This window comes from Kryptolebias marmoratus, linkage group LG4 (assembly GCF_001649575.2).
Source record: "Kryptolebias marmoratus isolate JLee-2015 linkage group LG4, ASM164957v2, whole genome shotgun sequence".
Lineage (NCBI taxonomy): Eukaryota > Metazoa > Chordata > Actinopteri > Cyprinodontiformes > Rivulidae > Kryptolebias > Kryptolebias marmoratus.
Genome location: NC_051433.1, coordinates 3,644,912 through 3,659,573, shown reverse-complemented (window position 1 = coordinate 3,659,573; position 14,662 = coordinate 3,644,912). Strand labels below are relative to the sequence as shown.

Below are 14,662 nucleotides of genomic sequence, written 5' to 3'. Positions count from 1 at the left end.
GGCTGTTTTATTCTTTTCTTCTCTGCTCATTCTTCACATCAACTGTCAGGTCTGCTTTGGCACAATTATTTACAATTAAGAAACACATTTGAAACCTTAAATAAAAGATGTAGCCTAAATTGATAGGTTAAGCGTTGTTTGTGCTGTCCTCTAGTGGACATATTTGGTAACTGCTGGTTCACTCATCCGTCCGTTTTCTGATTCTGCAACTGATTTAACCTCCTGAACCCGGTCCTCACACAAGGACATTGCATTAAAAAAAGCAGACAATTTATTTAATGACTGACAGTAAATGAAGCTGAAAACTGCCATAATTTTAAATTTCGTTGCATTGTTTCTTGAACATTGTTTTTCTTAATTAGTACTTTAATTTTTCTAACAATTTTGTTTTTAGGAGAACACTTTTAGCATTTTAAAAATTATATACTAGTTTTGAAAAAAAAAAAAAGAAAATTGTTGAGTCAAAAACACTGACCTGTTCATCATTTAGGCAAAAGAAAGCTCATAACACGTGGGATTTTGTGTTTATCAGCTTGCTGTAGAACATTGATTTATTCTATACATTTTAAATGCATGTTTATAGACATTTATTGTAAGGATACGAGTTAGTGGCTTTAACAAACATTCCTCTGAAAATACTTAAGTGAAATGGTTTGAAAATAAATAAAACAAAATGTGTAAGTACCCTCAAAATATATGTAACAATATTTCTCATGATCACTTTAAAAAGTTCAGCTTTTAAACAAACTATGCAGGGTGACACATGCAAGGAAAAGAACCAGAGTGCAGATCCATATTTGCAGAATTTTAACTAATTTATTTAAAGAAAAAAAACAAAAACTAATGGATGACCTGACATCAAAGACTAAATAACAAAACTCACCAATAATGGCAACACAAGGCAGACGAGACTAAGAAACCAGACTGAACATGAATGCAACAATGCGCCACTGGGGAAGGGTTGAACTGGTTTTAAAAGCAGAGAGTGATTGTTAAGTGGACACAGGTGATTGATTAGTTACAAGGAACAGGTGTGGGTGGTAAAGGCAGACTGACATGGAAACTACTGAGGGAGTGTGAAAGATGGTACAAATACCACAGAGGAAATAGGGAGCAAAACTAAAAACAGGAACAACAAAGAAATAAAAGAGAATTACAGAAACAATAAACCAAATACAAAAGAATTATGAATTTATTTATGAAAGTTACACTGTCACCACCAAACCTAGTCAGAGATCAACCACACCCTGTGGAAAATGGTTAGAGTTGGCTCGATGAAGACAGAGAACTGAAGGAGCTGATTTATCCCCAGGTTTTCTAAGTAGCTGATGCAGTTAATAATCTGTATTATGGGCCTGATCTGCAGAGGATAAAATGTAGCGGCGTGAACCTAAAAGCATTAATAATGGGCTTCAGATGTTTGGCTGACCTTTTATTTAACTACAATGATGCTTCTGGATAAAAAAAAAAACTGGATACGATTTCAGGAGAAGAGAGAGAGTCTGCACAGAGAGAAAGAACAGACGCTGCAGAGAGAGACAACGAGACAAACAGAGACACAAAGAGAGAAAAGAGTCTTTGTGCTCGCCGACATCTGTTGACTCAGGACTCCCATCTGAGTCTGATGACCACAGACTCTGGCTCCAAGTGGAACAGAGATTAATTCCTGCAGGATAGTTTCTCTCTTTCTCTGTGGAGCTGAAGCCTGAGATGTGGCCTTTCTGCTGCCTGTCTGAGCTGAAAAAGTGTCCTGAACATAAACAGATCCCAGACAGTAATGTTACCCTTCTGCTGCTGAGCTGATAGCCTGCAGGGATCCAGACAGACACACAGACTGATTTTTTTATCGTCAGCCTTGCAGTAGTTTGAAGTTCAGTGCACCTTAACCAGGTGTTTACAGCTGAGTGGTTTACGACAGGGCTGGACTGGAATGTCCCACTGCAACACATAACATCACAAACACGAAGGAAGGACCTGCAGGTGTTTTTACTCTTTCTGCTGATTCACATTTTGTCAACACATCAAATGAGACAAAACAAAAGAATCAAATGAAAAGCTCAGAGCAAGGAAACAGGGTTTTTATTTTATGATTGACAGTAGCAAGGATAGCCACATGGGTAAAACCTTATGGGAACCAAATTAAATTATTTATATTTGATATTTAAGAAATTTAGAGCAGTGTTTCAACTAACTTTGAGAGGCAGGGGATTAAAAATCCAAGTTTTAGCCCATCTAGAATATATATAGAAATGAAAGGAAGCATTCCCTGAAGGAATGCATATCTCTGCCTTTCATGCTAGTGTTTTAGATTAAAATCTTATTATGTTGAGAAATGACCGAGTTGTAGCATTTTTGGTCAAACCTTAAAAATAACATTATTCACGAGCTTGTGATATCTCATGTGATCTGTTAGAAGTTGAAGTATGTTTTGTGGATGCCTCTCAGCTACTACCTCACCAAGTTTTAACTCAGTATCTGTAAAATTCACTGAGGTATAGAAATGTTTGGATAGACTAAGGCTGATTGGTTGCTGTTTTGAATTATTATTGGATTGTTTCTTTATAGGAAAAATATTTTCTTTCAATATTAGCTTAAAGCCTTTTGCTGTTTTTTTTATCCCAAGTTTGATATTAAATCAAAACAGGTCATGAATCTGTATAAAAATCACAACACCAGCTGAATGTAAGCAGGGATTTTATTTTGTTTGGTTCTTCAAGAAACAATGAGATAAACTGTTTTTAAAATCATTCAAATGCAGCCTTTTCCACACAGACTGCTTCACTTTCTGAACTGGACTTTTTACAATTTATGCAAAGCATCACTTAAATGATTTTGGTGCTTTAAAGGAACTAAAAAGAGAGTTTGCTTCAGATATATTGAATGCAATTCTGAAATGCAGGTCCACACTGAATGCTAACGAAGCACTTGATTGAATCCGCTCAAAACCACATGGAAGCTTTGCATGACTTTATGTTGGCCACAGTTCTGTCTTTCTCCCTGTTTTACCTCAGACTCATCCAGCTACTCTGTTTCTTACAGTTTGATCCTTCATCAGTTGAGCCAAGTCCAACTGTGGGTGAACCGTCTGTTCGATCGGTGTCTTCAGGATGAAGATGAGACAGCTCCGAGCACTGAGTGGCTTCATTCTGCTGACTCTGGTTGTCCTCACCACAGCCAGACCCAAAGCAGGTCAGTCTGCAGGAAAATAAATGAAGAAGGGCAAAAATGATTTTATATGACAAATTCTGCTTTGCTTAAGTAAAATTAATGAAATAAAGAATTAATAATACAACAAGGGAATAAAAACAGCTTTCATAAGTGTTGCTGACATTTTAATTCTAATATTTTGATATATTTGAGTTTTGTAAAAAGCCTTTAAATCTGTGTGCAAAACCACTTACAACCCACAAAAGTAAGCAGATTAGCATTTAGTCATAATATTATATGTTTTTTAATGTCCATATTCAGATAAGACAGCATTTAGTGCCAAGTGTGTATCATACTGCATGTTTGGTATTATGAAATTCTTTTAATGGGTGTTTAGGGTCAAACAAATTACCACATGCTCACAGCACCCATCAACTAATACTAACTATGACACTTCACTAGTTTAAGCTGTAAGACACTGTTTTTCTTTATTTTACCACCCCTTCTTGGATGGTTTTATCCTAACATTCATAAAATTCAGGGTAATACAAACTACAAACTTTCTACTAATTCTGCTTTTGAATAAATGATAAAACTATTCTTTTTCCTGGGAATCTTGTTTTCATTCAAAGACAATGTTTTATGTCATTTTTATTATATACATTTATAGGTGATTTATTTTACATCTGCATGTGACCACTTTTATGTGGCCAGAGTTGTTTTATAAATGTTAGGCAGCTGCCATTGCTCATGTCTGGCTGAAACTAAAGACAGACTCCCCAACACTCCCACATGGCTTCTTATTCTGACACTAAGCCTTTGTGGTTTTCAGTTTAAGCCCAGCCTTTGTACTGAAACTCTGAATGTGCATTAATCAAATAATCACTTTCCAACCTATAAAACCACAGCAAAAACACAGGCTCCACTCACCTCATTCATGACTGCACTGTGATAATGTTACAGCATGAAAGTGAGTCAGGAAAGTTAAAGACAAAAGCAGGCAGCTGAAAACCATGGAAAACTAAAGCCAGGTGTTAAAAATGCTAAAGCTTTTACCCAAGCACCAACAAGGCCTCTGTTGCAGCCTGATTTGAGACTAAAATAAGTCTAAAAAAACATGCCTACATTTGTAAAATAACAGAAGAAACTTTTTAATGTTGTATGTATACAACAGATTATTCCCATTAAGCAAACATCGCTCAAACCACAGGAGCACCTGCATTTATTTTCAAAGTTCTTGTCTCAAAAACTAATGATTTAGTGTTCTTTTTTCTTCAACTAACTAAAATATTTTTACTGTTAACTCATCTTCCAGGTCCTGACCAGAAATGCAAGTCTGGTCCAGTGGACCTGGTCTTCCTCATCGACAGCTCCCGCAGCGTTAGGCCGCATGAGTTCGAGACCATGAGGAAGTTCATGATTGACATCTTGAACACTTTGGATATTGGACTCGACACCACCAGAGTGGGAGTTGTTCAGTACTCCAGCCAGGTGCTGCTTGCAAACAGAATCCAAACTTTCTTTAATTTGTTTGTTGTGAAAATTCAGCAATATTTTTTTATTTTGCATGAACTGATTTTATGTCAGAAAAGTGGAACAGTTCGGGTGACATTGTTTTCCTTTTTTGTGTTCAGGTTCGCAGTGAGTTCAGTCTGAAGACCCACAGCAAGCTGGAAAATTTGGTGAAAGCCATCAATGAGATAATCCCTCTGGCTCAGGGCACCATGACTGGCCTCGCCATCAGATATTTGATGAATGAAGCTTTCACTCTTCAGCAGGGAGACAGGCCAAAGGTACCAGACATATTTGCATGTTTCATATCCAGAACCTGAAGTCTTAGGCTGACAGAATGATTTAGCTCAATAAAAATTAATAAAAATTAGATTTAAACTACATAAATAAAGATGAAAACATCAGAACAGTAGCTAAAAAATCAAATGTAGCATAAAAAGACTAAAATAGAGCAAGCATGCTGAAGCATATGTCAAAGAAAACAATGTTTTTAAAGGAATTGAAGAGCTTTCAGTGTATTTTCATGGAAAAAATATTTATAAAAATTTTTCAATATCTTAAAAAGTTGAAAAGTTGTAAATATCTGAAGCCATAGCACCCATCTCCTGAATAAGCTGAATGTTTTGATATATGAATGGCTAAATTAGCATGAAGTATGCACAAGTAGATTAGAAAAATGTACAGAACAATTAAAAAACAGGAAAACAATAGTGTGAATGCTGATTCAACATGATGAGAATTTTGAGCTGGACCAGATTTCACATAGATTTTAAAATAATTGTTTAAACAGTTTTGTTTTATTGAATTTGCCTTGGTTTTATGAGTTCAAAACTTTTAGGCACCTAACACAACATAAAGATCATCATCTAACCCTCCCGTCAAGTTGAACCAAAGTTACACGGGCTTCTCTGCCTCTCTTCATCTCTCTCTCTGTTTTGATGGCTTCAGGAGGTATAAGAAAGGTGCTTTTGTTGAGTAAAACCTCTGACTCTCCAACACTGAATTTACACAATGCATCTCCCTCCTCCACCTCTGATCTGGTGGTTTTCTCCACCTTCAGGTTCCCAACGTGGCGGTGATCGTGACGGATGGACGCCCTCAGGACCGCGTGGCGGAGGTGGCAGCTGAGGCCAGAGAAAAAGGCATTGAGATCTACGCTGTAGGGGTGGCGAGAGCCGATATGACATCACTCAGGGCCATGGCTTCCCCGCCCTTCGAAGACCACGTCTTCCTAGTTGAGAGGTTTGATCTCATTCACCAGTTCGGACTGCAGTTCCAGGACAAACTCTGTGGTAAGACCGCTGGACGAGGAAATTACCTCATATCATATTGGTCCTTTTTTACCACATCTGTTTAAATGATTTCTCAGTCAATTCAGAACCATTAACATGATGTTCAACACATGTACTATATGTTGTTGTTAAAGAAACTTTTTTTCTATAACGATTACCAGATCCTGTTTTTAATTGATTTATGTTTGGTTGTCAGATTATTAATTTTTCCACTGTTTTAGTAAACACTATAAACTGCCCAGTGAATATAAACTGTACAAAATTTAATAATTTTATTAAAATGTAAAAATCCTAACCAACCCAAGACAGCATTAAGCAGACACTGAAGCTCATAAATCACTTGATCTTTGGGGATTCATTTTTCCTGAACTTGAGATCTTGTTTTTATTCCTTCTGAAAACTGACTTTTGCATTTAATTCCACTAATGGATCACTTTTATTCAACGTCATCTTAACACAAGACAAATAAAAACCTGTGGCCAAGTACTGAAAATGAAAACTTTATGCAGTCAGGGTCAGCTGGGGCAAAACAACATTCTTTATGTAATTTAAAAACATTAAACGTCTAGCCTGAAGTAAAAACAAAAGTCTCCCTCTCCTCCTAAATTACTTAATGTGTTTTCATAAGAGACTCCTCAAATCCCTTTAATTTAATTCCCTAAACTTTAATTACTCTGAAAGAATTATGCAGGTAACTTTTTTCAGTGAAACAGAAAGGATAGAAAGTTAGAATGGATGGAAGTGTTTTACTGTGGATTTTTTAAAACAATACCTATAACTGTAACAGTTTCCTATTTTTATTTTATTTAACTTATTTTGAATCAAATAACCATCATTACATACCAATTAAACAAGATTACCAGGAACAAAAGACATGCAAAACAGACTAATGAGTGTAAAGTGATAATGTTAATTACTATAAAAAATAAGCCACAGTGGGATCCACTATTAGAACAAATAAATTTAAAACACATATGTATAATTTCCATAAGTTCAATCTTTCCTCAAATTTGCCTTCTTGTAATCTCAATGAGAATGTGATAAATATTTCAGCATTTATGAATAATAATAGAAATAATTTTTTTGGAATACTGAGTATAAGAAAAGCTTTTACATAAACCAATAGTAGTTATTTCTAATACTTGTCTTTCTGGAAATGCCTAGAAAGTCATAAATATTTCCAATGCAAACCTAACAGCAGTGATATAATTGACATTATTTGTAAGGAGTAATAAAGTACCACTTTTAGCAGCTATTTGTGGGCTGACTCTGCTCTTCCTGGTGCTGCAGGTGTTGATCTGTGTCTGGAATCAGAGCACGGCTGCGAGCATCTCTGTGAGAGCTCTCCAGGCTCGTTCCACTGCCTCTGCCTGCCCGGCTACACTCTGAATGAGGACGGGAAAACATGCGCAGGTCATAAAGAAACTCCAATATGAACACATTTTAAAATCTTTGTGTATGTTTCTGTGAGTTAACTTTAAACATTTACCTTTTAAATATGAAGATACATCAAAGAATATATAATTATTACATAAGTTACTTTTTGATTTAAAAATAAATAATAAAACATCTGAAAAAAAAATCATGTTATTGATCTTGCATGTGTGTGTTTCTGCATGTTACAGCCATTGATCTGTGTGCTAATGGAAAACACAATTGTGAGCAAATCTGCATCAGCTCACCTGGTTCCTTCACCTGCGACTGCAACCAAGGATACAACCTGAACACTGACAAGAAGACCTGCTCCCGTCAGTCTCACACAAACACAAACATCACACCCTTTATCAGTGTCAATGTGACACACACACATTTGGCATCATAAGAGCTATGAAAAAATGACAAAATTACACTTTTCCAAATAGTGATATTGATATTTTTGCACTCCATGTACCTGTGGTTTTTAAATATTGAGGAAGTAACAATCATTACTATTTACTGCAGTAACATGCCTTCAGTTATGTAACCTTTTTTTAACTGGAAAGATTTATGTGCAGCAACAAAAGAACTTTTTACCATCCAGAAAGCCAATAAACATCCATCAGGCAACATGTTTGTACATTTTCGTGCACACAGCAGATATTTACAGATTATCACACAGAAACATCTGCTGCTCAGGGTCTTGTTGACAGGAAGAAAAAAACATTTACAACCTTTTGAGAACCAAAGATTCTTGAAGTCACACAGATCTTCAAAGCACCAGTGCCATGTAATTTTTGGTAACATAAAAATGTGTTTTTAATGACAGATTGTCAGCTATTCTGATTTATAACTACAAATTAAGTAAAGGTTATTTAGAGATTAGAAATTATGTGAGATACAGTCAGTTTTAGTTTTTACCTTGCTGGAGAATAGTTTTTTTAATAAATCATGTGTTTGTGATGTAGCCATTGACCTGTGTGCTGAGGGCAAACATGACTGCAAACAAGTCTGTGTCAACATGGGACCGGGCATCTTCACCTGCGACTGCAACGAAGGATACAGACTCAACGAGGATGAGAAGACCTGCTCAGGTTGGTCCCAACATGACAAGAATACACTAAAACTGCCTTACCTTAGTTTTATCTCTTGATACAGAAGTTTTAATTGGAACATTTATGTTTGTAACTTTACTAAAACCTGGATTTGGATGACACCTACAAAAGTTGGATAAATAAAGTGTGCATAATACCAGTGGTGGATGTTTTCTGTTCTTTGTCCTTTTATATCATATTGGCGGATTTATAAATGAATATATTATTTTCATTTAATAACAATTTGAAAACATTAGCATTTATAGGAAAGCTGCATGTAAGAGACAGTTATTTTTTTACCTCATTTGATAATTATTATTTTAGTAATTTAGAAAAATGCTTTAACACACAACATATTTAACCATATTTAGCCATTGACCTGTGTGCTGAGGGCAAACATGACTGTAAACAAGTCTGCGTCAACATGGGACCGGGCATCTTCACCTGCGACTGCAACAAGGGATACAGACTCAACGAGGACGAGAAGACCTGCTCAGGTTGGTCAAACTTGTACAAATATACACAAATTCATTCATCTAATGCTAAAGGATTCCTTTGTGGTTTCTGTCACAATGTCTTCTCTGTTTACTTGTGCTTTTCTAACTGACACGTAAAATTACAAACACAAAAGAAACTAATGGAATAACTCATCAAATCACAAATATAATGATGTTTACCTCTAGATAAAGCTTGTGGATAATTATATATGTATACCTGTGTGTGTCTCAGCCATTAACCTGTGTGCGGAGGGGAAGCATGACTGTGAACAGATCTGTATCAGCGCTCCGGGTGTTTTCACCTGCGACTGTAACAAAGGCTTCAAACTTAACAAAGACAAGAAGACCTGCACAAGTCAGTGAATCCTCACCTTTACTTTTCTCCTTTACACTCCAGATTGAAATGATTAATCAAGGAATAACTTGTTTTGTGTTAATCTATAAAATAGCTTTGGGAGCTAAATGCTAAATTATACCGTTCAGCTTAAAACGATCCTGAAACTGTAACGACCCAGATTATAACACAAACATATTAAAATCGTGAATTGTTAAATAAAAATTTTCAGACTTAAAAACTTCCTTTTGTTAAAAAAAAATCTATTTTCTATTAGCTTCATATGTTTGATTTATTTCATCTTTATGAGTTAAACATCAACAAAAGTCATTCAACCTGTCTCTTAAATCAAACACATTTCTGATGAATGTTTCATGTGAGTTAGTTTTTTTAAAATGATTTGCAATTTTCCATGTCTCTGTGAGGGTCATGAGGTGTTATTTAAATATTTAATGTGTACTTTCAGACATGGATATGTGTAAAACGGTGGAGCACGGTTGCGAGCACCAGTGTGTGAACACTCCTGGATCTTACTACTGTATTTGTCCTGAAGGGCAGCTGCTGCAGGAGGACGGCAAGAGCTGCGGCAGTAAGTTCAGCCTGCACAGAAACATGTGATCTGTGAAACATATGAAAGGATTTCATCTCCCTGAACAGACGCTGCAGCAAACTGATCTGAACAAAACAGGACCTTCTGTTTACTGTCTAATATCACAGAATCCTACAGTTACTATTAAAGGTGGTATCTCTCTGGGTTGCAGCTCGTTGATCGACACCATTAATGACTAGAATCAGAGTTTAAAGAAAGAAAGAGAGGTGTTTATGTCTCCAAAGTAAAATAAAGATAAATGAAAGAATGACATACAACTCATCCTGATGTTAAAACCAGATCAGTTCTGTCTGGGAAACCTGGCTGGACTCAGACATGAGTCTTTTTTTTTTTACTTTTCTGTCCCAGAGAGGGCGATGAGGGAAGGTTTCTGGCAGTAAAGTTCACACCGGACCTTCACATGATATTTGGAAACAAAGAAAATCTGTACTAGTAATTTATAATCAAAACTTTCTTTCATCTTTTAGTTAATGATAAAATAAATGGTTGAATAAACCTTATAGATTTTTCAAGTGATAAACACTGCATGTGTTGCTGTTGTTTAGGTCTCATTTTTGTCTGTTTTAATGTGATTTTGCTGTTTTGTTTGTTAATATTTGTTGGTAATTAATTTTTTTGTTTAGATTTTTTATGCTATGTCTGACAAATTATAAGTGAAGCAAAAAAGCAGAAATAATACCCAATATTTTAAAGAACCAATATCCATCTATGTCACTATTCATTTCCAGTCTGCCCCATGTTTTCTCTTCAGCCTGCAGGTCAGCAAACATCGACCTGGTTCTTCTGATTGACGGCTCCAAGAGCGTCCGACCTCAGAACTTTGAGCTCGTCAAAAAGTTTGTTAACCAGGTGGAACATGTCGTCTCACACATTTTCTTTACTGCAGTAATATTTCATATGCAATTCTGAAATGCAGGGAAGCAGTCAATGTAAACAAAGCACTTTTTTTTACTTTACTAAACAAATCTGAGCATAAATACATACAAATAGAACAAAATTGTAGGACTTCTTGATCCTAAACAGCTCTTTTATGAATGTCAGCATTACCAACATTTTTTCAGTCAAACAAACACAAACAGTTACAAAGTTTGAATTTAAGGACGCATTATAAATCAATATATTGTTAGATAAATATTCTTCATTTCCTTCTATCCTGCAGGTTGTTGACTCTCTAGATGTGTCTCTTCACGGTACCAGAGTGGGTCTGGTTCAGTACTCCAGCCGGGTCAGGACAGAGTTCCCGCTCAACAAGTACAACACTGCTGAGGAAATCAAGGCTGCAGTCTTGAAGGTACTAATAGAAGCAGATTTATGCAAAAAGCTCAATTTTCCATAATAAAAGTAAATGTTTACCACAACACTTTAAGATAATTTGCATCAAAAATATCTTCCCTGATTGAATTTTCTTAATTTTAGGTGGAATACATGGAGAAAGGAACAATGACAGGACTGGCGCTGAAGCACATGCTGGAGAACAGCTTCTCTGAGGCAGAAGGAGCTCGTCCTGCCAGTCGCAACATCCCCCGAGTCGGACTGGTTTTCACAGACGGGCGGTCCCAGGACGACATCAGCGAGTTCGCCAAAAAGGCTAAGGAAGCAGGTCAGGCTCAACCCAGTCCCAGTAAACAACCGGATCTGTCAGGCAACATGATTGTGGTATAAAACTCATTTAGACTGAACATTTCTGTGTGTGTACGCAGGAATCACCATGTATGCTGTGGGAGTAGGAAAAGCTGTGGAAGATGAGCTCCGTGAGATTGCATCTGAACCTGTGGACAAACATTTCTACTACACCACTGACTTCAGCGCCATAAGCACCATCGCTGAGAACCTCAAACTTAATGTCTGCCCAGGTAAAAAGCCCTGAAAGAACTCACTGCAGTGCAGAAAATTTTATAATAAGATTCTTACATGAAACTTAAGTTTAATGAGTGTTAGGAAAGTACTCAGGTTTCATTCAAAACAAAACAATTTAAAATGTTGTGGTGAGTAACATTACTAACAGTTTTGCAGTTAATGGCTGTGATGTTTTTGCATTGGTTTGTGATGCCATGAAGTCCTAACAAACCAGCCATGCTTGATGCCCTCTGAGTGAGATTAGGTTGGATTGTGAAAGCATTGAAACATGCAAACAGTTTTGAAAAAGTCTGTATTCTGCTTTTTAAATGCATTTTAATAATCTGTAAAAAAAAAAAAAAAAAAAGAAAAGAAAAAAACAGAACTGAACTGAAAACAAATAGTTTATAAGATTTTTCCTTGTATCTTTATTAGTTTCTTTGTTACCATAAAGTAAAATTAAAATGAGCAGACCTGTTGCTGCATGATGGCGGTCCCAGTGTGACATCCTGACTGAACTGTAGAAATGATTTACTCTTTGGCTCCATCTGCTGGCCAAAATGTTACATTGCACCATCAGAGCACATGTTAGTGTATCATGAAATAACAAACTCTGACATCAAAATTACAACATTTTCTACATTGAAGAGTATTAAAATTTAAAACTTTGTCATTTTAGAATGTCCAGAGCAACAATAAAGTTAAACAATAATTGTTCAACAATGTTAGGACAGCAACAATAAGAAATAGTATGGTCTTAAATATCGACGAATACTGCAAATTATACATAAAGAATACATAAAATGACTGTGAATAAAATGTGTTTGCTCCCAGCAGCGGAAAGTCAGGGGGAGATCGAGGTGAAGGATCCATGTGCCTGTGAGAACCTGGTGGAGTTCCAGCATGCCACCATTAACAGCCTGGAGCAGCTCACACAAAAACATATCCTTTCAGAAAAACTAACCTGTTGGTCACCATTTGCTCTCCATTTTAGAGACAGACCTGAAGCGTTCTGGTAGTCTTCACTTTAAGCTTCAACCTTTACCTTTATTTGTTGTTGCGCTTCATTCTTGTAGCTCTTATTTAAATCTTGACACAGGTTTTAAATCACTGGCCTTAAGGTCTTGATGCTGCCTGTTTAAAGTGCCTTTCAGAGTTTTATTTGTAAGAGATTTTGAAAATGATGTATTGTTTTTCTTCCATTTCACTCTTATGCAACACTTTGGTTTAGTCTATCACATAAAAACGTTTTAACGAGACAAAATGTCGAAATGTTAAAAATTATGAATATCTTTTCTAGTTGCTGCACATTTGTTGCACATCATTTCTCTTCTCTTTTCTTTGCCTAGTTTTGTCTTTATCTCAGCCTTTATTATATAAACAAGCTAAAAAAGGCCTAAATGCAGTGGATTTTAAAAAATGTATATGCTCATTTATATTAAATGCTTTCAGTTTCTGTTGTTCCTTAATCCAGCATCCACTGGCTTCGATGACTGCTCGCCTGGAGCAACTGGAGAACCAGCTTCTCTCCAGGAAGTGATGCAATCATCACAGTGAGAACATCACGCAGGAAGAACAGTAAAAGAGAAGAGAAGGGCACATCTGAAAAACTGTGAGCCCGTGAACACCTGCATTAAACGAGTGTATTCACACTCTTGTGGGTCTTAGAGGACAAAGAGGAAATTAGTAACTCCTCAGATTAATTAACAAAACCAAAATTTAAATGTAGCCGATAAGGGCTTTTCTGCTCTTTTTCCCTGCTGGAGTAAAATATTTGAAAGTTTGTGGTACAGAATTAAATTTCAGTTGTTGTTTTAATGATTTTCCAAGTCATTTCTGAGTAAGGAGCAGCTACACAATAATAACTCATAAAACTAAAAGACAAGAACCTTCACATTCCTGACAGTGTGCATTTACAGAATACATGTTCTAGTTAAGGATGAATACATTTATTGCATAAATGAAATAACATTTGTTACTGCTGACTGTGTATGATAGTCACTTCTTCTGTGTAAAATGAACATTTCCAAATCTTATTAGCTGACTTTAATCTCGATGTAATGAGTGAACTGTAGATATTAGATGAGCGCACAAAGTATTTCAATCATTTTCGCTCACAATCCGTCTGCTTCTCTTCATGCCCTGTTAATGCTTTTTCCTTTTTATACATGCTTAATTGGTGAATTTATATTAGAGTGTTGTTCTGTTGTTTTATAACCAACAGCTGAAAAGCAAATAAAAGAAATCAGATAAGGAGGACAAGGATTGAGGAAAGTTTTATTACCACTTGGGTTATTTTGAAATAAAATTATTTCTTGCTTGCCTCTAAACTACAGTTTTTAATCTCAGGCCTGATCGGCTTTGTTAAAAATCTAAAGAAAAAAAAAATTGGTTTAAATGTTACAAAAAGGCAATTTAGGGAGGTTCATTGTTCATTAAAGCTGTGGTCTGTTGTAAAAATGTGAGATTGTTACAGGAAAAAACATGCAGTATTTATTACAAAAAAATTCAACTTTTTCTTAAATATTTTATCTTTAGTCTGCATTTTTCTGCCTTTGTATAAGTTTCTGTGCAACACAGGCCACTTCACATAGTAATTGTATTCTATAGTCTTCCTTTCAGTGCTTGTTGAGTGCTTATTATTGATTGGTAACCAAACAACACGAAATATGCAATGAAAATGCAAATAAAAAATCAAAGTACACTCAGTGACTCAGTTATCTTCAGTTTAAATTTAAAGAAATCTCCTCTGCGTGTGTCAAATATCTATAATTTGCAGTTTTGTATTTAAAAATACCATAATAAATTTATACCGTTACTATTTTAATCTTTGTATGTTTTTGTATATTTTCTCATAGCTCCTCATATATGTTTTTTTGCATCTTTGTATTTTACCAAAGAAGGCAATAAAGAAGTGAAATTTT

At 35.7% G+C, this 14,662-nt stretch overlaps 2 protein-coding genes across 8 annotated transcripts in view; one reads left to right on the top strand and one right to left on the bottom strand.

Annotated features, from left to right (window-relative positions):
* The window catches only part of rbpjl (recombination signal binding protein for immunoglobulin kappa J region-like), a 17,950-nt gene extending 16,829 nt beyond the window's left edge, over positions 1-1,121 (bottom strand). For 4 of the 6 annotated variants that reach the window (XM_017431509.3, XM_017431511.3, XM_025009437.2 and 1 more), the window contains exon 1: positions 884-936. The gene's annotated coding sequence lies outside the window, so the exon portion shown is untranslated. Of the gene's footprint in view, positions 1-883 lie in introns of all 6 variants that reach the window. The other 2 variants (XM_017431510.3, XM_025009434.1) reach the window with 2 other exon arrangements.
* The window catches only part of matn4 (matrilin 4), a 22,297-nt gene extending 7,635 nt beyond the window's left edge, over positions 1-14,662 (top strand). The window contains exons 2-17 of one of the 2 annotated variants that reach the window (XM_017431508.3): positions 3,040-3,189; positions 4,463-4,638; positions 4,782-4,940; positions 5,720-5,951; positions 7,242-7,364; positions 7,577-7,699; positions 8,336-8,461; positions 8,833-8,958; positions 9,191-9,313; positions 9,759-9,881; positions 10,654-10,751; positions 11,062-11,193; positions 11,319-11,502; positions 11,603-11,755; positions 12,576-12,680; positions 13,220-14,662. In XM_017431508.3, coding sequence (XP_017286997.1) covers positions 3,108-3,189; positions 4,463-4,638; positions 4,782-4,940; positions 5,720-5,951; positions 7,242-7,364; positions 7,577-7,699; positions 8,336-8,461; positions 8,833-8,958; positions 9,191-9,313; positions 9,759-9,881; positions 10,654-10,751; positions 11,062-11,193; positions 11,319-11,502; positions 11,603-11,755; positions 12,576-12,680; positions 13,220-13,278 — 2,124 coding nt within the window. In that variant the 5' untranslated portion in view covers positions 3,040-3,107 and the 3' untranslated portion in view covers positions 13,279-14,662. Of the gene's footprint in view, positions 1-3,039; positions 3,190-4,462; positions 4,639-4,781; positions 4,941-5,719; positions 5,952-7,241; positions 7,365-7,576; positions 7,700-8,335; positions 8,462-8,832; positions 8,959-9,190; positions 9,314-9,758; positions 9,882-10,653; positions 10,752-11,061; positions 11,194-11,318; positions 11,503-11,602; positions 11,756-12,572; positions 12,681-13,219 lie in introns of both variants that reach the window. The other variant, XM_017431507.3, reaches the window with a different exon arrangement.